Raw genomic sequence first — 25,840 nt, 5'->3', positions numbered from 1 at the left:
TCAGCATGTAACCTATTCTAAATTTAACATAAACTTAGTCTGTTCCCAAGTGAGTACCACATGATCACTGTCACCAACCAGAGGCAGAATACTTACGTTTTTAAAACTGAAATACCCTCTGACACCATAATCAAACCTAACACTCATTGACCTTGAGTTCCTTCTGTCACATGCTGCTTGAGGAAGTTGTCTTGCGACAGCTCAATAAATTCAGTTTCATTCTTCTCATGAGATTTTACTGTAACTCAACCAACATTCGGATAATTAGTCTCCCATTTGATTACTCTTTTCAAAATTCAAAATACATTAAATAATGTAGTTTGAATTTCTGAATATGAAGTATATAACATAGGTTAGATAAAGCGGAAAAGAAAATTATGAAGTAAACTTTATATATTCTTTACAACTCCTAAAATTTTTAAACACATTTTTTACCATTTGTAACTTTTTCAGTAGAATTTCACTTGTCAAATTGGCATTTCTCATATGTCTGAATGAGATTGAATATTTCAAATATGATTCAAACTGATTTCAAGTTATGTATATTCTCATATTGATCTTTTTGCTTTACACAAATTGTGTGCTTTCTGTATCCAATTACTGCATTATAAATTTATACATATTTTCTGGAACTGAAAATTTGAAGGACGATATCAGGACAACTGTGTTTAGTTAGCTACTATGTTTAGTGTTACAATAAATCTGTTTTACTTGCAATCATGCATGTAGCATAGTCTGTGGGAAGGGAGTGTTTTTCCATTAGGAGTGTAATCCCAGTCGTCTCTAATTACACTAATTGTTGTGAAATATAGTACATAGACTGTAAATGTCCCTATACTATATTTAGTGATAAACAAAACTACTTGTTTTTCTTGCTTCTGAAGTAGAGCATCTGTTGAAGTTGGAATGTTTTTCATGGTATAGGGACATTTTTATTCCAGTCTTAAGAAATAACAGGCATAGTAAAATTTATTTTATTCCTGAATAAAAATGAATACTGCTGTGCATTATAAGAAGTGGTTGATCTAAAGCAAAATATCAGCATATGTGAGATATCTATTATTAAATAAATAAATAAATAAAAATAATAATAATGAAGGTAGAATTTGTAAAAGTATAAATAATCCAATAGTGATCAGATGTTATGTATCATATTACTGTGTAAAATATATACTAATCCTCAGCAAACAAGCAAAAAATTCTTAGAAAACAAAGCAAAATATAAATAAAACAGAAATAAATACACAGAACAAACACAACAAATTTTACAAGCTGATTTGATGCTCCATCAACCCACATGTATTCCTGCCATTCCTAAATGAATCATTTGATCAACATTATTAGTTCATTGGGTTAGCCCCCTCCCTATAATTATTTACTGAACTACCAAATGTATAAAGTGACTGTTTATTATTGGTTAGTTATTTACAATTTGCAAACAAATCAATCTCTTTCCCTCTCTCATAAGTGTTTTTTATTAATTATGCCATTATAAATTCACTTATGCATGTCTAGAATTAATAGGATCACACGCTATTTGTTACACAAGCAACTTATTGGATGCATATATAACATCGCAAATATTAATTATTAATAATTTGTTTGCCAGTATGACAGTATTTCTACTTGCACCTATTCTTTCCTGTACTTTTCCCATTCGCACATGGTTTATTAATGATGATTCACACATTTACACCTTTGAGTCATATTCAAATATATCAACCAAATATTTGAATGGTTTTGGTGTGAGTCACTTGGAGAGACTGCTGCTGGAAGGCAGAGAATGAATCTGATCAAGTGGGAAGCAATGTGGAAGAACAGGGGATATTAAAGAGGTGGTTATTACCAGAATATTACCAGATACTTTTCAGAGGGAAGAAGACTGGAAAAACACGAAGAGACAGAAAGAGAAAAAAGCATCATTCATAATAAAAGAAGAAATTTTGACACATGAAGTTGCAAATAATTTTCCCACAAAGGTGTGAAAATTATAGATCCATAACATTGCTAAGTCATAGCTATAAAATCTTCACAAGCATTATTCAAAATAGAATCCAGACTTTAATGAATGAGACAATAGGAGAAGATCAAGCAGGATTCAGACCCGGAAGATCTACTATAGACCATATTTTTACAGTTAATAGCCTGGCTGAAAAGTACTGGGCATACAACTTACTTATATACTGCAGTTTTATGACTTCAAACAAGAATTTGATTCCACTGACAGGAACAAAATGATAAACATCTTAAAATCTATGATGCTAGATTCAGAACTACAAACCTTTATTACAAATTATTATAAAGATACAAAAAAAACTGTCAAATTTAATAAAATAAAAACAGATAAATTCAAAGTAGAAAAAGGAGTCATGTAGGGTTGCCCACTCTCACTAAATTTATTTTATTATCTATCTCGAAAAAATATGCAAATCAATAGCTGAAGAACCAGGTCCACAAATAAATGGCACAAATATCAACCACATTAAATATGCAGACAATATTACTATGCTTGCAGGATCTAAAGAACAACTGGGGAAAAAAAAACAATAAAAATGTCAATTAAATGAAGAATGCAAAACTTTTGGAACAAAAATCAATCTAAACAACTAAAACAATGAAGATGGGAAAAATTTCCATACGCTTAGAAAATCATGTATTTGAACAAGTAAATCAATTTGCATATCTTGGCAGTCTCATTACTCACAACCTCAACAACACAAAAACAGTAAAATACAGAAACAAAGGATGGTCTAATATGAATAAATTGAACAAAATATGGTAAAACAGCATTTCAAAAAAGCATCAAACTAAAACTTTATAAACCATTATTATACCTACAGTAACGTATGGAATCAAGACTTGGACACTCAATCAGAAAGAAATACAGAAAATCAGAGCATTCAATATGAAATGCTTAAGAAAATAAATAAGGCTCATTGTTCAGAACACAAAACAAACACGAATTAAACTATACAGAAGATATCAATAGCTATAATTCTTAAATGGCAATTAATATGGTTTGGACACCTCCAGAGAATGTCCTTTCAGAGATTACCAAATATAGTCTTCAATGGAATCACTGGAGGAAGACAATCAAGAAGGAAGCTAAAAAGAACCTGGCTACAGTCTTTGAAGAAAAGGTCACAATTATCAAGATTCAGAGATGAAGTGAAGAAGATATAGACAAAGGATGGAAACTTTAATAAAGATAATCCATAAAGCAACCTCTGAAGTACTCGGAAAGAAAAATAAAATACTAAAAAGAAAAACATTAAAAATCTGGAACACAGATATAGAAAATGCAATAAAAGAAAACAGAAGAAATATACAAAAACAAAAGAAATATAGCTAAAACCATAGTACAGAAAAGATTCTCGGGACAAATTTACTAATAAAATAGAAGAAGACATAGCCTACAAAATATTAAGGAACTTAAACAATGAAGAAGAGATACAGTACAAATCAACATAATACAAGAGAAACAATGGATAGACCATTATAAGAATTTATGGTATGACCCAAATTTAATAACAGAAAATATTGGTAATTGTACTCCATATAATGGCAAAATCAAAGAACCACACAAAGCATAATCAGAGTAAGTATATTTTTTATGATGTGTATGTTTATATATATCTTTTCCATAATCTATACTTGAGCAGATATATTTTCTCTTTAAATACCTTCGTATAATGTTAGCCAGAAATTTTATATGAATCCTGCCCATCAAAGTACTATATAAAAGAAAAAATAGGTGCAAATTTTATTTGCTTACACTTGGATAAAGGATTAAACCAAGTATATAATTTCTTGGTATCTTTAATTTATAGTATAACCAAGTGGAAAACTTCCAAAACGATCCAGAGGTAACAAAGATGGTGAGTGGTCTGTCTGTGAATTGCAAAAAGTGGTGAAAAAGGCAGGATATGATTAGAAACATTTAAGTTAAAGGAATTTATAGGATTGCAGGGGAAATGTTTCAGCATTTGGCTAGAGGGGAAAGGATAAGAGGTCATCCTAGTAATTTGGGTAAGAGATATTTTGCTTAGAGAGTGGTGAATGAATGGAATCGGTTGCCTGAGTACTTGGAAAGAAAAATAAAATACTAAAAAGGAAACCATTAAAAATCTGGAACCCAGATATAGAAAAAGCAATAAAAGAAAACAGAAGAAATATACAAAAACAAAAGAAATGTAGCTAAAACTAAAGTACAGAAGGGTTGTGCTTTAATAGTTTCAGAGAGAGGTGTGATAGATGGTTTGGGTCTCTCACTTAGGTCTCCATTAAAGAATAGTATCTGAGATAGTATGCTGGCTTGGTTGTCTGAATGGTTAGTGTACCCACTCTCCAACCAACGTTGTGGTTTTAAATCCTGTTGTAGGTATGGATGTTTGCTTGTTGGGTGGGAGAATCTTTATCACCCAGTGTGAGACAAACATCCAGCAAATTGGAGGCCTCATGTGGCTTGAAAAAGTCCCATGTTTATTCTCTAGAGCAGCATTTTATCAGTTCTTTACTAAAAAAAAAAAATTTCAAAACAATATAAAATTGATTTAAAAAAAGGAAAAAACATCCTCAGTTCACCATTAGTACAAAACATACCATAGCTGAAATAACTTTTTGTGGTTGGCGGCAACAAAAATAAAACAAAACAATAAAAAAACGTAAATATATGTGGGGTGCTTAAGAGTCAAGCCACAATATGAAATGATGGTACATGACAAAATTTCATGCCAGCTACTAGAACAAATCCTAAAACACACTCCAACTCAATATCACCAGAGCTCAAGATTGGTACTATCAACATAATAAGCTTGAATGGCAAAGAAATGGAGTTAGCTGAGGAATGGGATAAGTACCAGATTGATATAGTAACGGTGACAAACGAAAAAGACAAACTGGCGAGTTCTTTCTGAGCAATAAATACAAAATGTTATATTCAGACAATGACAATCAAGGAAAAGATAGTACTCAACTTTAAATATGAGGCTAATCTTCTTGAATGGCAGGCAATTTCAAGTAGAGTGATGTGGGCAAATATCAAAATGGGGAAACTGGACAATGAGACTTACTTGCCTATAGTCCCACAGAATGTTATATTAAGGTAGAAATAGAGGAATTTTTTGAGGCTTTGGAGAAAGCAACTGACACAATGAAAAATGAAAAGTTGGTGCTTGTTGGAGATCTAAATAGCAGAGTAGGAAATGATTGTCAGACATACAGAAATATTTTGGGAAAATTTGGAGAAAAAAGGAAAGCCAATAATAAAGGCAAATACCTGTTAGATTTCTGCTCAGGTCATGGACTGGTTATTACTAAAACCATGTTCCAACATAAAAATGTGCACAAATTCATATGGAGAGAAGAGGCAAGGAATAAGAAAAGTCTCACTGATTATGTTATTGTTGATAGTGATGTTTTCTCCCTGATGCAGGACACCAGCGTGTACAGAGGATTTGAAATTGCAAATGATCACTATTTAGTCTTGAGCAGGATAAAATTGAATTTCATATTGAAAAGAATAACATGTAAGAAAGTTTTAAAGCAAATAAAACTTGAGCAGCTCTCAGATGTGAACTGTAGACTAAAATACACAAAGATTATTGAAGAAAAAATGAAAGAGTTTGAGAACAGGAACCAAACTTTGGAGATTCAGTGGCAAGCCTTGAAGAAAACCCTGATTGATCATCCAGAGAGGCATGTGGTGAGGATGTCTGCAAGGATAGAAAAATCAGCACTGCATGTTGAACACAGGAAGTTAAAGAGGCGGTGAAGGAAAAGAAGAAAGCATACAGAAAGAAAGTTCCTGGCAAATAAGTCAGCTTGTGCTCCTAGAGAATACAGAGACAAATGTAAGAAAGCTAAACAATGTGTAAAACTAGCTAAACAAAAGTTATGGGAAGACTTACTTACTATGCTCTTACCAATAGTTTGGTAAGAACATAGAAAATAAATATCAAGAAGGTGGCAAGATATTCTGGAGGTTCCTGAAGAGGCTCAGAAATGGAGGAAAGAGTACTGTAAAAAGAATTAGAGATGATAAAGGTGACATGAAGAGTGGAGAAAAAGATATCCTTGAAATATGGAGTAATTACTTCGAAAAATTGCTAAATGAAACAATCAGTGACAGCACAGTGGTAAAAAACACTGAACAGGCATGCAATCAGGAATACATATCCATACTTGAAATAGAAAATAGTCATCAAAAGCCTTAAATGTAGAAAGGCAGCTGGAGTAGATTATATTCAACAAGAAATGCTCAAGTATGGAGGTATAAAAGTCTTACAGTGGATGCACTGCATAGTTCAGAAGGTCTGGACAGAGGGGCAATTCGAGATGATTGGAGTGGAGCTCTCATAGTACCCATTTATAAAAAGAGAAATAAAACTGAATGTGAGAATTACAGAGGTATTTCTCTACCGAGTATTCCTGGTAAGATTTATGCCAGTATACTTGAGAAGGATTGTGGAAGGGAAGCTTGGTGAAGATCAAGCTGGATTCAGGCCAAATAGAGGCTGTCAGGATCAGATTTTCTCTTTACAAGAAGTAGTTGAGAAATCATGGGAATATAACAGAGATCTGTATTTAAGTTTTGTAGATCTGGAAAAAGCATAAAACAAAGTGCCAAGAGAGAGAGAAGCTATTCAAAATGCTACAGTTATATGGTGTCAATGGAGCATTATATCAAGCAATACTTAGTCTTTATTTAAGTTGTTAGTCAGCAGTTAAAACTGAAGGAAGTACAGGAAGGTGGTTTAATGTTAAATCTGGTGTCAGACAAGGATGTGTATTATCCCCTCTGTTATTCATTATCTATATGAATCACATTATGGAAAAAAGTGGTATTACACATGATATCAAAATTGGAGATGTTAATCTCAGCTCTTGGCTTTATGTGGATGATGTTATACTTATAAATAAATCCTCTATAAGTCTGCAAGATTCCCTGACTAAAGTGAATAACTGTTTGTAATAGATATGGTATGAAGGTCAGCATTAAAAAGACAAAGACAATGAAAATAGGTAGAATCGTTGAAAATGTCAACTGTGTTGTGAACGGAGAACCTGTGGAACAAGTAAAACATTTCAGCTACTTAGGCATGATTTTTAGCGAAGATGGTAAATGAAATATGGAAATAGACAACAGAATCAACAAAGCTGGTAGGGTAGGAAGTGAACTGAATAAATGTATACGCAATAAGAGAGAAATTAGCCAAAACACTAAATTAGCTGTATACAAGACAGTATTCAAGCCAATTTTAACTTATGGATCTGAGTGCTGGGTCAGAAATAAAACACTTGACCAAAGACTAGAGACCACAGATATGAGAGTCCTAAGAAAGATTAAGGGCATGAACAAATGACATCAATGGCAATATCATATTAAAAATGAGGATATTAGGAAAGAACTTGACATTGTCGGCATTCAGGAATGCATTAGCAGAGCTAATCTCAGATGGTATGGTCACTTAAACAGAATGGGAGAGGAAAGATTAGCAAAACAAGTGTTCTCTGCTAAGTTGACAGGAAAAAAAGAACCAGAGGAAGACCAAGATATAGGTGGATTGACATGGTAAAAAGTGCCTTAGAAGATAGAAATATAAGATCTGATAATATTGAAGTCTTGACAGGTAACAGACTGATTTGGAGGAAAATTGTAGATAGGAAGTTAGTAATGATGTGATTTTTCATGTAGTACTATCATATCCTGTACATCCCTTGAGAGTACATATCAGGAATTTGATGATGATGTATTGTACCCCTGATGGCTTATGAAACTCTTCAGATTGTATTGTTGAGTTCAATAAAATCTAATTCTAATTAAGAAATAAATGGTTTCTATACTAGAAATTAAATGAAAAATATTATGGTGTGCTCTGCTATGATGGGTCCTTAAACTCCATGCAAGTGTCACATAATAATTTATCTGCATACATTTTTATGAGGCTTCATAGCTCAGTCAAGCTTCCATGATGCCCTTTGATGGAAAAGACCTGAGCTGAAAATCCCATCTAGGATGCAAAGAACCTTTAATGCCTCTTTTCAAACTGAAGGCGAGTTAGTTAGTTTCATATGGTGGTGACAGGTATTTTTACTCTTGAAATTCGGGTTTTTTCATTCTGCATAAAAAAGGTGACCCAGCCAGAAAAATAAACAAATGACAGCCATAACACACTATGCAGATAGAATTAAGAGAATTAAGGTTTTCAAAGAAGCCATGTTACTTGGGCACAACAAGCCATTGAGCCTAATAGACAAGGGAAAATGGGGCATGTCCATTGAAAGAACTGTCGTTTTGATGTCCACAGATGTTCTGGATGTCAGTTAATCTTAGTTAATGTATAAGCTGCAAAGCCATTAGGATTCCTTTATATGAGCATCAACATGATACTGGAATAGTGGGATATTTATTTCCATTGTGTAGAAACACAATCTTTAAACTATGCTTTGAAGCATCTATAAGCAATTGCCAGCATTTTCATTTAAAATCAAGAAAACTAACTGCAGCACTCACATTATTTCAGAAAATACATACAGTGTTAAGGTTAGGAATAATGAGATGCTTATGAAATTGCTTATAGCTTTCGGCTAAATATCAGTGATGGCTATTGGATGGGATTGGATACCTGTAAATCTTCAAAAAAGTTACAGCTGTAATGGCCTTGCTTACTTGTTTTGGGAATAAAAAGGTGCTACAGGATTTATTATTTATTTTCATTATCTTGTTTTAAATTAAAAGTGTGCTACTGAATAAATGCTAAAAATTCAAGACTAGATGAACAATTCTTAGAAATTATACCAAATGCTATTTGTTTACGTCTTCTAACAAATTCAATTAAACTAACAAAAAGATTAACTCAGGAAATCAGAACAGGATATTCTCGCTGTTAATCAGAACCACTAGCATATTAAGGGAAAGGACAAAGTTTTTCTACTTATCTGAGAACATGCAAGATCACAGAAATTTGCAAGAACAAAAAGAATAACATGAGGGCGCAAAAAAAAAAGGAAAATACTGCTTTTGGAGCATGAAGAATGACATTTTAGAGATTACTTTAATTTTACCAAAAAATTATTCCATGGCATTTTCAGTTATTGTGTGGGTTCACAGTCTGTATTCTTTTGTCATGTGATTGTCCATTTGACAAACATAATTTCTTTCATTTCGCATTATCAAAAAAACAAAAAAACCCAAAATATGGAATTCACACCATGATTGTGTTCCATCACAAGGAGAGCTCCAAAGATATGTGAACTATATCGGCATAAACTTTAGCTACATATCTTGGGAAAGCTGAACATGAATGGAAATCATCCTGAACATTTTTTTTTTACATTAAAATACATCTCACTATTGTTTATAAATTTGAATTTTTTTTATTGCAATATTTAGTTTCTATTCAGTATTTACATATATAAATATTTTGGACCATCCTACACGTGAACATTTCTTACCTAGCACATTCTATAAATAAGTCTTTGCTGGCAGTAGGAAGAGTTTCTTGACACCTTTGTATTAATTGCTTGTTTAAGATATCCACACATTCAGAACTCTAAAAATAAAGTGAAATATTTTTATATATGTATTAATTTGTAACAAAAATAATGTTCCCTATGCATATACTACAAAATGTAGAAAAGGGTTTCAGAAAGTAATCACTATTAAATAGAAAGTGATGACAGCACAGTAGGAAAATACACAATGATAATGGCATATCCACAACCACATTTCAAAAAAATCTTGTAACTAATTCCTCAATTATCCAGCCACAGGAGAAAAGCTATTTACCAGTTGGATAACTAAAAGAATGGGTCAGATAACTGAAAGCAAAATTAGATAGTGCTGTACAAGAAGTTGGTTGACACACCAACCCATTCAAGAGTTGATTAACTGACAGTTTGATCATTGATTGTTTGAAAGTTAGATAATTGAGAGAACATGATACTTTTAAGCAACACTGAAGTAATAAAAATTGCTTGGAAATACAGTGGAGCAAAAAAAAAAAAGTAACAAGACTAAATTCAAATAAACAATAATATGGATAAGAAAAATATTTTCTTATGTCTCAAAATAAAATCTTCAAGGGAGATTCACTTGTTACAGTAGTCATCCAAGTTTTAAAACGCTCTTCCTCTGTGATAGTATTCATTTCTACTATCATTCTTCTGAATGTTAAACATTATCAATTTGGTATTCTTTAAATCTTAATTTCAACAGAGGAAGCAGGGGGAAAAAAAAGTGCTGAAGTCAAGTCAGAGAAGTAAAGAGGATGATGGAGCACTGCAATCCATCTGCAAGCCAGAAAAATATGCACCCTCACATCACTGTAAGCAGGCTATGGTCATGCAACAGCTATCAATTAACCAGAGAACTCTAAATTTGCTGCATGTGTGCTTGACCCTCATCAACAAAATTTCAAAACCTTTAAGCAGCAATCAATGGTGGCAATCCTTCCTTCTGGAACAAATTCTTTATAGATTTTCCATTTGTAATTGAAGCATGCAATCGCCGATACGATTTCTGGAAGCACAGCCCTACTGGTTATGGTGAGCTTGGAAATTGTCCCTCTACAATTTACAATGATTTCTTTTGTCTTTTAGTTTCAGGCCCATGGGGCAAATGCTAACTCTTGTCCCCTGTTCAGCAACCAGGTTCACTATCAGCTGTTCAGCAAACATCCAGTCATCTGAGTTTTTCTTTGTCACACAACACAGAGTGGAACAAACCATATGAAAATTTCCTTTTCCTAAGATTATGGTAGTTATGGGCCTTACTGATTTTTCAGTAAACTGCATATTTTGTCCACAAATTCAGGTTTGAGGATCATCCACTAAAACTTCTTTGCCCTCTTTAAAATGCTTAAATGATCAAAACGTACTTGGGATAGAGCATAATCTTCATAAGTGGTTTATAACAATTCATGTGTTTGTGCAAAACATTTTCCAGATTTATACAAATCTCAATATTGATCTGTCATTCCATTCTTTTGTTTGATTGTAGTCAGTGAACTATATACCAGAAAATGATAACCACATCCACTGTAGAGTTAAAGTTTCTCTCTCAAGTGATTGATATCTGCAATATGTTTGTTTGAGCTGTATCTAAAAATCACCCAAATTACATTTTACAATAAACATCTAATAACCCATATAAAAATGCAATATACAAAGAATATCATCATACCAAATGCAGTAAAAAAAATTACTTTAAAAACAAGCAGATTAAGTAATTTCACTATGAATAAGTCATGATCACATACTTTTCAGAGGTGCTTAAGGGTCAAAGCTGTATAACTGAGAGGAAACCTCCACATAGCCTTTAAAGGAATGCGGAGAACCAACCAGGACTTCTGACCTAATGTCCAATCCTCACCTTCTAGTGGTGCACCCTGTTGGGTATCCACCTGGATACTGAATGAACGAGGATGGGCTGGCAATTTGGGATTTAGCCGACCAAATTGTATTCTTATTGGCTAAAACCAATATAGAAAATAATGACACAACATGACAAAATTTCATGCTAACTGGGGCATCGCCGGTTAAAAAAGGCCCCTGTTGTTTTCGCCAGGAAACTAAGGTGAACAGCGAAAAGTCAGCTACTGGAACAAATCTGAAAGCACACCCCAACTCAACATCACCAGAGTTAAAGATAGGTATTATCAACATAAAAAGCCTGAATGGCAAAGAAATGGAGCTAGCTGAGGAATTAGTAAGTACCAGATCGACATAATAGGGGTGACTGAAACAAAAAAGACAAAAACTGGTAAGATCTTTCTGAACAATAAATACAAAATGTTATATTCAGGAAATGACAATCAAGGAAAAGAAGGAGTATCCATAGTATTCAACACAAAATATGATGCTAATCTTCTTGAATGGCAGTCAGTCTCAAGTAGAGTGATGTGGGCAAATATCAGAATGGGGAATTGGACAACGAGACTTATTTGTGCCTATGGTCCCACAGAAGGTTCTACTAAGATAGAAGTGGAGGAATTTTTTGATGCTTTAGAAAAAGCACTCACACAATGAAAAAGGAAAAGATGGTCCTTGTTGGGGATCTAAATAGCGGAGTAGGAAATGATTGTCAGCCATACAAAAATATTTTGGGAAAATTTGGAGAAAAGAGCAAAGCTAATAATAATGGCAAATATCTCTAGGATTTCTGCTCAGGACATGGACTGGTTATTACTAAAACCATGTTCCAACATAAAAATGTGCACAAATTCACATGGAGAGAAGAGGCAAGGAATAAGAAAAGTCTCACTGACTATGTTATTGTTGATAGTGATGTTTTCTCCCTGGTGCAGGACACCAGCGTGTACAGAGGATTTGAAATTGCAAATGATCACTATTTAGTCTTGAGAAGGATAAAATTGAATTTCATATTGAATAGAATAACATGTAAGGAAGTTTTAAAACAAATAAAAGTTGAGCAGCTCTCAGATGTGAACTGTAGACTAAAATACACAAAGATTATAGAATAAAAAATGAAAGAGTTTGAGAACAGAAACCAAACCTTGGAGATTCAGTGGCAAGCCTGGAAGAAAACACTGATTGATTCAGCCAGAGAGGCATATGGTGAGGTTGTCTCCAAGGACAGAAAAATCAGAACTCCATGGTGGACACAGGAAGTTAAAGAGGCAGTGAAGGAAAAGAAGAAAACATATCAAAAGTTTTTGGCAAATAAATCAGCTTGTGCTCTTAGAGAATGTAAGAAAGCTAAACACTGTGTAAAACTAGCTATGGAAGGACTTTGGCAAGAACATAGAAAATAAATATCAAGAAAGTGGTAAGATATTCTGGAGGTTGTTGAAGCTTAGAAATAGAGGAAAGAGTGCTGTAAAAGGAGTTAGAGATGATAAAGGTCACATGAGAACAGGAGAAAAAGATATCCTTGACGTATGGAGTAATTACTTCGAAAAATTGCTAAATGAAACAAGCAGTGATAACACAGTGGTAAAAAACAGACAACAGGCATAAAGTCAGGAATACATATCCATACTTGAAGTAGAAAAAGCCATCAAAGGCTTGAAATGTGGAAAGGCAGCAGGAGTAGATGATGTTCGACCAGAAATGCTGAAATATGGTGGTATAAAAGCCTTACAGTGGCTGCACTGCATAGTTCAGAAAGGCTGGACAGAACGACAAATTCCCAATGATTGGAGTAGAGCTCTAATAGTACCCATATATAAAAAGGGAAATAAAACTGAATGTGAGAATTACAGGAGGTATTTCCCTACTGAATGTTCCTGGCATGATCTATGCAAGCATACTTGAGAAACAGTTGAGAAGAATTGTGGAAGAAAAGCTTGGTGAAGAACAAGCTGGATTCAGGCCAAATAGAGGCTGTCAGGATCAGATCTTCACTTTACGACAAATAGTTGAGAAAGCATGGGAATATAACAAAGATCTCTATTTAAGTTTTGTCGATCTGGAAAAGGCATATGACAAGGTGCCAAGAGAGAAGCTATTCAATACGCTACAGTTATATTGTGTCAATGGGGCATTATATCAAGCAATACTTAGTCTTTATTTGAGTTGTGAGTCAGCAGTCAGAATTGAAGGAAGTACAGGAAGATGGTTTAATGTTAAATCTGGGGTGAGACAAGGATGTACATTATCCCCTCTGTTATTCATTATCTATATATGGATCACATTATGAAGGAAAGTGGTATTAAACATGATATCAGAATTGGAGATGTTAATGTCAATATTTGCTTTATGCGGATAATGTTATACTTCTAAATAAATCCGCTACAAGTTTGCAAGATTCATTGACTAAATTGAATAACTGTTGTAATAGATATTTTATGAAGTTGAGCATTAAAAAGACAAAGACAATGAAAATAGGCAGAATTGTTGAAAATGCCAACTGCATTGTGAATGGAGAACCTGTGGTACAAGTAAAACATTTCAGCTACTTAGGCACAATTTTTAGTGAAAATGATAAATTAAATATGGAAATAGACAACAGAATAAACAAAGCTGTATGGTAGGAAGTCAATTGAATAAATTCATATGGAATAAGAGAGAAATTAGTAGGAACACTAAATTAGCTGTATACAAGGCAGAGTTCAAACCAGTTTTAACTTATGGATCTGAGAGCTGGATCAGAAGTAAAACACTTGACCAAAGACTAGAGACTGCAGATATGAGAGTGCTGAGAAAGATTATAGGCATGAACAAATGGCATCAATGGCAATATCATATTAAAAATGAGGATATTAGGAAAGAACTTGACATTGTCGGCATGTAGGAATGCGTTAGCAGAGCTAATCTCAGGTGGTATGGTCACTTAAACAGAATGGGGGAGGAAAGATTAGCAAAACAAGTGTTCTCTGACAGGCTGGCAGGAAAATGACCCAGAGGAAGACCAAGATATAGGTGGATTGATACGGTACAATGTGCCTTAGACGATAGAAATATAAGATCTGATAATGTTGGAGTATTGCAAATGACAGACTGATTTTTAGGAAAATTGTAGATAGGAAGTTAGTAATGATGTAAATTTTTCATGTAGTACTATCATATCCTGTACAGCCCTTGAGGGTACATGTGAGGAATTTGATGATGATGATGATCACATACTTTTCATCATAATACTATCACAGATAAATATATCCAAAACAGTAATATTCTTTTACCATGTAAACTCTGCAAAAATAAACCATGTAAACTGTTTTTTATGCCTCTTTACCATAACATACTATGGTAAACAGCATCCGAAAATGCTTTTCTTTAAAAAATTACTTTTTTATTTTTAATATGAAATGGATTAAACATGAAAAACCATTATGATCTACAAAATTTCATATTAAACATTTTTCACTGTATTTTAACAATATTTATTAATGCTAGAAGCAACTTTTCATAGAGGAAGTATACATCTCTTCACATTTACAGTACTATTTTCCTCCTCAGGTTAGTTTGAGAGCAAGAATAAAAAGTTAAATGAAATAATAATACAAAAACAGAAGAAATTTCACGAATAAATTTACTGGTAGATGAATACTTCCCATAGCAACACGGCAAAGCTACGATGCTGTCATGAGAACTACACTCCAATGTATAATAATTCTTGATATTTAAATATTCTTCTTGTGTGATTTTCATCTTTTTTTTCCAAGTACATTATTACTAAGGTAACAGCTATCAAAACATCTCTATTTATGCATAACAAAGAAATTAGAGTAATCGACCATAATATTTAATTTGAAGGTCAATGCATTATGTTTACTTCAATGGCACTAAACCACCAGAAGAAAGGCTTATCAAGCTCAGTTCTAGTTGGCAACTAGAGGAACTTTTTCTAGAAATTTTTACAGTTGGTACATGAATTAAAGGACACAGGCAAGTAAGTTTTTCCTACTAGAAATGCTGATTTTAACCCTGCAACTGAAGAAATTTGAGTCACACTATTTCAAACAATAATATAGTGTTGCAGTTAAGGGAATGAGGTGGCAGCAATTGTCTGCTGTACTTCTGTGCCCCTTCCCACTTGGATGCCTAAAAAAGTAATTGGCCAGCTATCTGTGATAGACTGGCTTTCCACCTGTATTCAAAAGTTAATCAGAGATAAGCAACCTCGCCTATCCCAATCAAAGAATAAAAAGGCATTAGCAGAATTTTTTGTATCTTATTTTGAAAGAAGTAAATCCATCCTGATTCTTTTTGAAAACTTTCTGAGGTTATTGAAAATATTTACAGTATCACACAAAATAAAATTTTAAAAATGCTATATTGTATTATGTTTAACAATTTAAGTGCATAATGAAAAATTAAAAATTAGTCATCTTTATAATTTTGATATCTATAATACATATGAGAGTGGTCTGAAAAGTTCTCGGCACCAACCATAGATGGCAACACTATTGGCAAGATTTTTTTTTTTTCTAAGTTGGTACATCTGTCATAAGCATCCATGTGAAATTGCAAGTCATTCTATCAAGTAGTTTGTTTTATACAGCTGTCTGAAGCAAAAGTGTTTTCTGTATCCCTTGAAATGGATAAAATTGAGTGTCGTACAGTTATAAAATTCTTTGCATGATAACTAATAATTAAGGAATTGACAGCGTACACTAGAAATATAAATTTAAAATTAAATTAAAAATTGGCATCCCTTATCTGCTCCACTAAAAACCAACCACTTCCCCTAGACCTACCTGGTGTATACCAGGTCCCTTGCAGCTGTAAATTGTTCTACTTTGGCCAAACAGGCAGGACAGCAAATATCAGAATCTCAGAACACAAGGATTACATCCGATTTCACCAGTACAGCCACTCTGGGCTTGCAGACTACGCTCTGGATACTCGCCACAGAATAAGATGGAAGAAAGCCACAGTAATACACCGCAGCAAGTTCAAATATGAAAGACTATTCATGGAATCAGCCTCAGCCCTTAGGAACATGCCAAACCTCAACGAATTTGGATGTATGAGACTGCCTTAAATTTGGGAAACATTTATCAGAAGAACTTCAGCCCAAAGGCCAAAAACTACCAATATAGCCCACCAAGGGGCACCATCAGGACTTTAGGAAAACGTTAGCTTCCTAGCTTCGGTTCTCATTTGCTGTTATGTAGTACTTGCGTGCACTTGTCTTTGTATTAAGTTCCCAAGAAGATGGCAACGTGACGTTGCTGAAATATTGGAAAGTATATATTAAAATTTATTTAATCTATATTTCTAGTGTACGCTGTCAATTCCTTAATTATTAGTTATCATGTTTAACCAGCGTATAAGCCTCTCTACTAGAAAAAATTCTTTGCAAAAGAAGGTTTAACGCCAAGAGAAATTCATTCAGAGTTCATAAAAGTTTATGAGCACTCTTCACCTTCGTTTTCAACAATTAAGAAATGGGCTGCTGAGTTTAAACATGGCTGTATCAGCTTTCAAGATAATTCATGTGAAGGAAGTTCAAAAAGTGTAACAACATCATAAATCATTGATCAAGTGCACGATATGGTATGGATGACCGACGAGTCAAAGTGCACGAAATTGCTGAGACTATAGGCATTTCAAAATAACACGTAGGATATATTTTGCATGAAGAATTGCAAATGAAAAAGCTTTGTGCAAGATTGGTGCCGGGCTTCCTCACAGCAGATCAAAAATGCACTCGAATCAAAATCTCTGAACAGTGTTTGGAGCATTTTAACAAGAATAAAACTGATTTTGTGCATCGATTTATTACTATGAATGAGACTTCGATTCACCATTACACACCAGAATTCAAACAGAAGTCAAAGCAGTGGACAGAAGCCGGTTGTTCAGCGGCAAAGAAGACAGTCTGTTCCATCAGCAGGCAAGGTCATGGCATCGGTGTTTTGGGATGCTAAAGGCATTTTGTTTATTAATTATCTTGAAAAGGGTAAAACAATAACCGGGGAATATTATTGCAATCTTTTAACCAGACTAGATGAAAAAATTTGTGAGAAAAGACCTGATTTTCAGAAGAAAAAAAAATCATCTTTCATCAGAACAATTCACCTACCTGCCCACAATGGTGTTTTGGCAATAGGAAAATTAAGGGATCTGCAGTATGAATTGTTGGAACATCCACCCTATTCCCCAGATTTGGCTCTGTATGACTTCTATTTCTTCCCAAAACTAAAACTCTTCCTCGCTGGTCAGCGTTTTTCTTCGAATCAAGAGGTGATTGCAGCAGTAGAGGGGTATTTTGCAGATCTTACTGAGAACCACTACAGGGATGGGATAATGGTGCTGGAGTATCGCTGGAATAAATGCATTAGTCTTAAAGGAGATTATGTTGAAAAATAAAAATAATTTTGAAATTATAAATTCGTTTTTTCATTGTTAGGCCAAGAACTTTTTCAGACCACCCTCATATTAGCCATTTAAAACACCACAGATATAGACAATTTGGGATTTAGCCGACCAAATTGTATTCTTATTGGTTAAACCAAAATAAAAAATGATGGTACAACATGACAAAATTTCATGCCGGCTGGGGCGTCGCCCGGTTAAACAAGGCCCCCGTTTTTTCGCCAGGGAACCAGGGCGAACAGCGAAAAGTCAGCTACTGGAACAAATCTGAAAACAAACCCCAACTCAACATCACCAAAGTTAAAGATCGGTACTATCAACGTAAGAAGCCTGAATGGCAAAGAAATGGAGTTAGCTGAGGAATTAGATAAGTACCAGATCGACATAATAGGGGTGACTGAAACAAAAAAGACCAAAACTGGTGAGATCTTTCTGAGCAATAAATACAAAATGTTATATTCAGGCAATAACAATCAAGGAAAAGAAGGAGTAGCCATAGTATTCAACACAAAATACAAGGCTAATCTTCTTGAATGGCAGTCAGTCTCAAGTAGAGTAATGTGGGCAAATATGAGAATGGGGAACTGGACAATGAGACTTATTTGTGTCTATGGTCCCACAGAAGGTTCTACTAAGGTAGAAGTGGAGGAATTTTTTGAGGCTTTAGAAAAAGCAACTGACACAATGAAAAAGGAAAAGTTGGTCCTTGTTGGGGATCTAAATAGTAGAGTAGGAAATGATTGTGAGACATACAAAAATATTTTGGGAAAATTTGGAGAAAAGAGCAAAGCTAATAATAATGGCAAATATCTGTTGGATTTCTGCTCAGGACATGGACTGGTTATTACTAACACCATGTTCCAACATAAAAATGTGCACAAATTCACATGGAGAGAAGAGGCTAGGAATAAGAAAAGTCTCATTGACTATGTTATAGTTGATAGTGATGTTTTCTCCCTGGTGCAGGACACCAGAGTGTACAGAGGATTTGAAATTGGAAGTGATCACTATTTAGTCTTGAGCAGGATAAAATTGAATTTCATATTGAAAAGAATAACATGTAAGAAAGTTTTAAAGCGAATAAAAGTTGAGCAGCTCTCAGATGTAAACTGTAGACTAAAATACAGAAATATTATTGAAAAGAAAATGAAAGATTTTGAGAACAGGAATCAAACCTTGGAGATTCAGTGGCAAACTCTGAAGGAAACATTGATTGATTCTGCCAGAGAGGCATGTGGTGAGGTTGTGTGCAAAGATAAAAAAACCAGAACTCCCTGGTGGACACAGGAAGTTAAAGAGGCAGTGAAGGAAAAGAAGAAAGCATATCAAAAGTTCCTGGCAAATAAGTCAGCTTTTACTCTTACAGAATACAGAGACAAACGTAAGAAAGCTAAACAGTGTGTAAAACTAGCTAAACAAAAGTCATGGGAGGACTTTGGCAAGAATATAGAAAATAAATATCAAGAAGGTGGCAAAATATTCTGGAGGTTGTTGAAGAAGCTTAGGAATGGAGGAAAGAGTGCTGTAAAAGGAATTAGAGATGATAAAGGTGAAATGAAAACAGGAGAAAAAGATATCCTTGAAGTATGGAGTAATTACTTTGGAAAACTGCTAAATGAAACAAGCAGTGATGACAGCACAGTGATAAAAAACACTGACCAGGCATGCAGTCAGGGATACATATCCATACTTGAAGTAGAAAAAGCCATCAAAGGCTTGAAATGTGGAAAGGCAGCAGGAGTAGATGATATTCGACCAGAAATGCTGAAGTATGGTGGTATAAGAGTCTTACAGTGGCTGCACTGCATAGTTCAGAAAGCCTGGACAGAGGGACGAATTCCCGATGATTGGAGTAGAGCTCTCATAGTACCCATATATAAAAAGGGAAATAAAACTGAATGTGAGAATTACAGAGGTATTTCCCTACTGAGTGTTCCTGGCAAGATCTATGCAAGTATACTTGAGAAACGGTTGAGAAGAATTGTGGAAGAAAAGCTTGGTGAAGAACAAGCTGGATTCAGGCCAAATAGAGGCTGTCAGGATCAGATCTTCACTTTACGACAAATAGTCGAGAAAGCATGGGAATATAAGAAAGATCTGTATTTAAGTTTTGTTGATTTGGAAAAGGCATATGACAAGGTGCCAAGAGAGAAGCTATTCAATACGCTGCAGTTATATGGTGTCAATGGGGCATTATATCAAGCAATACTTAGTCTTTATTTGAGTTGTGAGTCAGCAGTCAGAATTGAAGGAAGTACAGGAAGATGGTTTAATGTTAAATCTGGTGTGAGACAAGGATGTACATTATCCCCTCTGTTATTCATTATCTATATGGATCACATTATGAAGGAATGCGTTATTAAACCTGATATCAAAATTGGAGATGTTAATGTCAGCTCTTTGCTTTATGCGGATGATGTTATACTTCTAAATAAATCTGCTACAAGTCTGCAAGATTCTCTGACTAAATTGAATAGCTGTTGTAATAGATATGGTATGAAGGTCAGCAATAAAAAGACAAAGACAATGAAAATAGGCAGAATCATTGAAAATGTCAACTGTGTTGTGAATGGAGAACCTGTGGAACAAGTAAAACATTTCAGCTACTTAGGCACAATTTTTACTGAAGATGGTAAACTAAATATAGAAATAGACAACAGAATCAGCAAAGCTGGTATCGTGGGAAGTCAATTGAATAAATTCATATGGAATAAGAAAGAAATTAGTCGGAACACTAAATTAGCTGTATACAAGACTGTGTTCAAACCAATTTTAACTTATGGATCTGAGAGCTGGGTCAGAAGTAAAACACTTGACCAAAGACTAGAGACCGCAGATATGAGAGTTCTGAGAAAGATTAGAGGCGTGAACAGATGGCATCAATGGCAATATCATATTAAAAATGAGGATATTAGGAAAGAACTTGACATTGTCAGCATCCAGGAATGCGTTAGCAGAGCTAATCTCAGATGGTATGGTCACTTAAATAGAATGGGAGAGGAAAGATTAGCAAAACAAGTGTTCTCTGCCAGGTTGGCAGGAAAACGACCCAGAGGAAGACCACGATATAGGTGGATTGATACGGTACAAAGTGCCTTAGACGATAGAAATATAAGATCTGATAATGTTGAAGTCTTGACAAGTAACAGACTGATTTGGAGGAAAATTGTAGATAGGAAGTTAGTAATGATGTAATTTTTTCATGTAGTACTGTCATATCCTGTACACCCCTTGAGGGTACATGGCAGGAATTTGATGATGATGATGATGACTTAGGGCAAAATTAAAGACATCATTGGAATAATGAGTTTTTAAAGCACCTAAGTTAAAAATGCACAAACATGGAAGGTATGAATAAGCTTTTTTTTTAATCAAAAGTAAACAACAGATATTTCAATATCTAACTTTAAAGTAAACAACAGAAAATAACAGTATATCATCAGTGCAGGTAAAAACAAGAAATTTGAGTTGTGACCTAAAACAAGTTATCAATGTTATTTTCAGTATGAAATCTGATAAAACTATATCTACTGTGTTTACATTTGTCATGGGGAGGTTTATATTTGTCATATACCAACCCGTTGCTAATGCAAATTTCAATGAGCCAAATAAAAGTGATTTCATCATCATCAAATTCCTGCCATGTACCCTCAAGGGGTGTACAGGATATGATAGTACTACATGAAAAAAATTACATCATTATTAATAATAATGATGTAAAAGTGATTTTGAGGGAGAAATAAGTAGAATGATCATTCATTGAACTTAAACACCTTGAAAATATATCAATGAAACAATTAGAGCAGAGAACTCAATTTTTATTTCTTTTTGCATCTTTTCTTTGTAAGCTGCCATACTTATGCTGCAAGTGTTTTTCAGATCAGCATCTTCAGAACTCAACTACTAGTTATAGTCCAAATGCAATGATGAGTCAATGGAACAATTGAAACTATAATGAACAAAAGATTTAAAGTCATCAATATTTCATCCTCTAATTTGAATTGTTCCATTTACTCATTGTTGCATTTGTATTAATTAGCAGTTGAGCTCTGAAGATGGTTCGAAACTTTTTTTGTGTGTGTGTGTGTTGTAATACTATGAAAAAAAAAAAGAGATGAATAATGTTCAGCACCTAAGCCTGTCTACAAGGTAGATAGCATAAATGAGAGAATCATAAATAAAAATGAAGATATTAGTTTAGAAAGGAACTTGATATTGTTAGAATTTAACAAGTGGTGAGTATAGCTAATATAAGACAGTATAATCTTTAAACAAAATGCAAGAGGGGAAAAGGTAGCAAAACAGATGTTTGATGTGCAAGGATGGTAGGAAAGAGTCTCACAGGAAAATCAAGATCTAAGTGGAATGACACAGTTAAAAGGCTAAAAAAAAATAAAACATAAGATTTGATAGATATTGTAAACCTAGCAAAATACAGATTACTTTGAAGGAAAACTAACAATAGGAAGTTAGTAACAACATATACTTAATCATGCAGTATATCACATCAAATATGATAATAGCGATGACAGAATGTAAACCTGAAGTTTTTTAATACACTCATATAAATTTACAATTATGCCTTATGTCATTTATTACAGTCATTTATGACTGTAAACCTTGAACACCATTTTCTAATACATTCATGTAAATTTACAATTATACCTTATGTAATTTTTTTTTCATACTACCCAAAGTTTGAAACTGATAGTACACTGTATGTATTAGTTTTATGAGTTGGTTACTTAATTCTTGAATCCTACCCTTGATATGTGAACTTTTTCATGCCACTTCAACACATCTAATAAACAAAACAGTGATCTCATGCCAGTCAATGAAAATCATGTATTACCTAGAGGCATCACAAACAGCCAAACCATACAATGATTTGAATCCACATTCTGATGGTAGCAAAGCAGAAACAGTATCCAATGAGCCACCAAGGCTGAGATTAGAATCAAATTCAATTAAGTAAGTCTTCTCTTAAAATACAAATGTCAATATCTCTATTTACTTGGCTTTTGACCCTGTCTAAAAAAAAAAAAAAAGTACTGCTAAGTAAGTGTAACAGTTACAATGATTGTGCAAAACTTCATAGTAAGATTATTTAAGAATTAAGTAAAATAACTCACAGCAACTTCAAGCAATGATTTGGATAAAACAATACTGTTATCTTACACATCAACATCAGATAGTCAAATTAATTCTGCAAAAGTTGGAAATCACAACAAACCTCAACATCAAGATATATGTTAAAAATTTCTTGTGCTACATTTTTTCTATCTTCATCAAGTTGTACTTCATAGTTTTCCTAGAAAGTTTAACACAAAGTCCAAAATCATTAAACAATGATACTGAATATATTAGCTTTAATATTCAAAGATTTCTATAATTAAGATGAAAAATATACAAATAATGAATGCAAAAAATTAATAAAATATCCTAGATGAAATATATATATATATATAAATCAAAAATCATTATCTCTCAGGAGACCCTGTAACCCCTAGAGAGCGCATCCCCTGGGTGGCGGATAGGGGAGCCCACCATGTGTGTGTGTGTGTGTGTGTGTATACATGCACGTGCGCACGTGTGTGTGTGTGTATATATATATATATATATATATATATATATATATATATGGTGGGGTGGTCCGAATATACTGAATAAGGACTCGTGGACCAACAGGGCCATAAGGGGCAATCATCTTGATTGTAAGGGAAGCGGCACTCCCATGGACTCCTAGCTGGATCTATCCTCTCCTTCTTCTACTTTGAGGAAGACCCACTTACTTTAATCTTTCCTATAAGGCCTTATCAGCCAACTCTTCTTACTTTATGACCCTTGTGCTATTAGAGTACTCGAGGGCCATGGGGTCTTTTCATCTGGCCTTACAGCTATGTCCTCTCTATAAACCTTACTATATTTCTTCTATAATCTACCCTTTCCCCTTCAATATACCCTATTCCTCCTATGGGTTTAAATTCGGAAGAAGGCGAGTTCAGAAGCCTTAAGGTAGCAGCCCTACCACTGAACTATTCCATCGTCATGCTAGTCCCCTGACATGGAGAACATAACCATACTTGTAAGCTGACAGAAAAAGATAATCGGATTGAATCTATGGGAAACGACCCTGGAATGGAAAAGGGAAAACGAAAATGGAAACGACAAAATATAATACACATAGCAAACTGGAATGTGAGAGGAATAGCATATAAAGAAATAGAATTAGACCAGTTATTAAATGAAAGAAATTTTAAAATAGCAGTAATCACTGAAACAAAAAAGAAATTAAAAGGAACTATGAGAACTGAAAATTTTAATGTGATATACAGTGGAGTCGACAGAGACCAAAGAGCACAAGCAGGAGTCATGATTTGGATTCATATATCCCTTTCAAAACAGTTAAAACATTATAAATTATGGAATGAAAGAATAATAGAAGCTAGAATAAAAATAGATAGAGGCTATTTAACAATAATTGGTTTATATGCCCCAGAAGAAGGAAGAGAACAGGATAATATTGATTTTTATAATCAGCTACAAAACATATATAATAAAATAAATAAAAATGATTACATAATTTTAGCAGGAGACTTAAATGCAACAATTGGAAACACAAAAATTAATAATAATATAGGAATACATGGAGAACACACTCTAAACAGAAATGGTAAAAAATTGATTGACTTTGTAGTTTATAATAACCTAAAAATAATGAATTCCTTCTATAAACATAAAAGACATACATAAATATACTTGGGCAGCAAGAGGATGGAAATCAATATTAGATTACTTCATATTAAATGAAAAAACATCAAAATTTTCACTAGATGTTAGAGTTCACAGAGGATATGAAATAAGCAGTGACCACTTCCTTGTTAAAATAAAATTAAGATTACCACCTAAATGTCTACAAGTAACAAGAACAGAAAGAAAAATTGAAACATTTGTTTATAAAACTAGACTATTGAATGACACAAATGTACAATGGCTATATGAACAAAGAATTAACCAGTATCTAGATAAAATAAAACAAAATGAAGAAATAGAAATAGAATGACTTAATATAAAAACGATACTAAATGCAGCAGCAAATGAAAGCTTAGGAAAGACCAAAAAATTCAATAAAAGAAAAAAACTGAAGATCTGGGATGACACAATCAAAGAAATAATCAAAAAGAAAAAAGAAGCCTATCGCAAATGGTTAAGCAGTAAAAGATTAGAAGATGAAATAGAATACAAAAGAATAAGAGCCATAGCTAAAAGAGAAGTCAGAAAAAGACAGAGAATCATGGAATAAATTTGTTTCTAATTTAGAACATGATTTATATAAAATAAGACCCAATGTATATAAGATTTTGAAACACCTAAATGCAGATACCAAAGAAAACATAAAATTAAACACTGAATTGAAATTAGAAGAATTTCTAAATTACTACACAGATCTGTGGACAGACAAATATTTTAAAAAAGACAACTGGCAAACAATTAACGAAAATGAAAAGGAAATAACTGAAGAAGAATTAGAAATCAGCCTGAAAGAAACAAGAAACGGAAAATCACCTGGAGAAGATAAGCTAGGTTCAGAACTATATAAATATGCAGGAAAAAGATTCAAAGGAAGACTCTTATTATTTTTAAATAAAATTTACTCAACTGGTATCCCCCCAATAGAATGGAAAAAAGCAATTGTGATTCCTATCTTTAAGAAAGATAATAGAGATGACCCTAAAAACTATAGAGGTATCAGTATACTAAATTCATGTTACAAAATATACAGCAGAATCTTAAATAACAAACTAATGAAATATTCCGAAAACTTTAGAGGTACAAAATGGATTTAGAAAAGGATGATCATGTATAGACCCAGCCTTCTGCCTAAAATTAATAATAGAGAAAAGAAGAGAATATAATTTAGAAACACATATTGCATTTATTGACTTTGAAAAAGCATTTGACAAAGTTAAAAGAAACATTATTTAACATATTAAAAGAAAGACAAATATCAAATAACATCCTAAAAGCTGTCACAAGTATATATGAAAATAAT

At 33.6% G+C, this 25,840-nt stretch overlaps 1 protein-coding gene across 2 annotated transcripts in view; it reads right to left on the bottom strand.

Moving 5' to 3' along the window:
• LOC150106798 (G protein-coupled receptor kinase 2-like) overlaps positions 1-25,840 on the bottom strand; it is a 308,070-nt gene that overhangs the window by 233,764 nt on the left and 48,466 nt on the right. For both annotated transcript variants that reach the window (XR_016548329.1, XM_090392711.1), the window contains exons 4-5: positions 23,021-23,098; positions 9,457-9,554 (exon numbers count right to left, since the gene is read on the bottom strand). Coding sequence is in view for 1 of the 2 variants with exons in the window: in XM_090392711.1 (XP_090248837.1) it covers positions 9,457-9,554; positions 23,021-23,098 (176 nt within the window). In the remaining variant the exon portion in view is untranslated. The remainder of the gene's footprint in view (positions 1-9,456; positions 9,555-23,020; positions 23,099-25,840) is intronic.

Source organism: Typopeltis vanoorti, chromosome 5 (genome assembly GCF_054136105.1).
Source record: "Typopeltis vanoorti isolate ZY-2024b chromosome 5, IOZ_Tvanoo_1.0, whole genome shotgun sequence".
NCBI classification, from domain to species: domain Eukaryota; kingdom Metazoa; phylum Arthropoda; class Arachnida; order Uropygi; family Thelyphonidae; genus Typopeltis; species Typopeltis vanoorti.
This window is presented reverse-complemented; position numbering and strand designations above follow the sequence as displayed.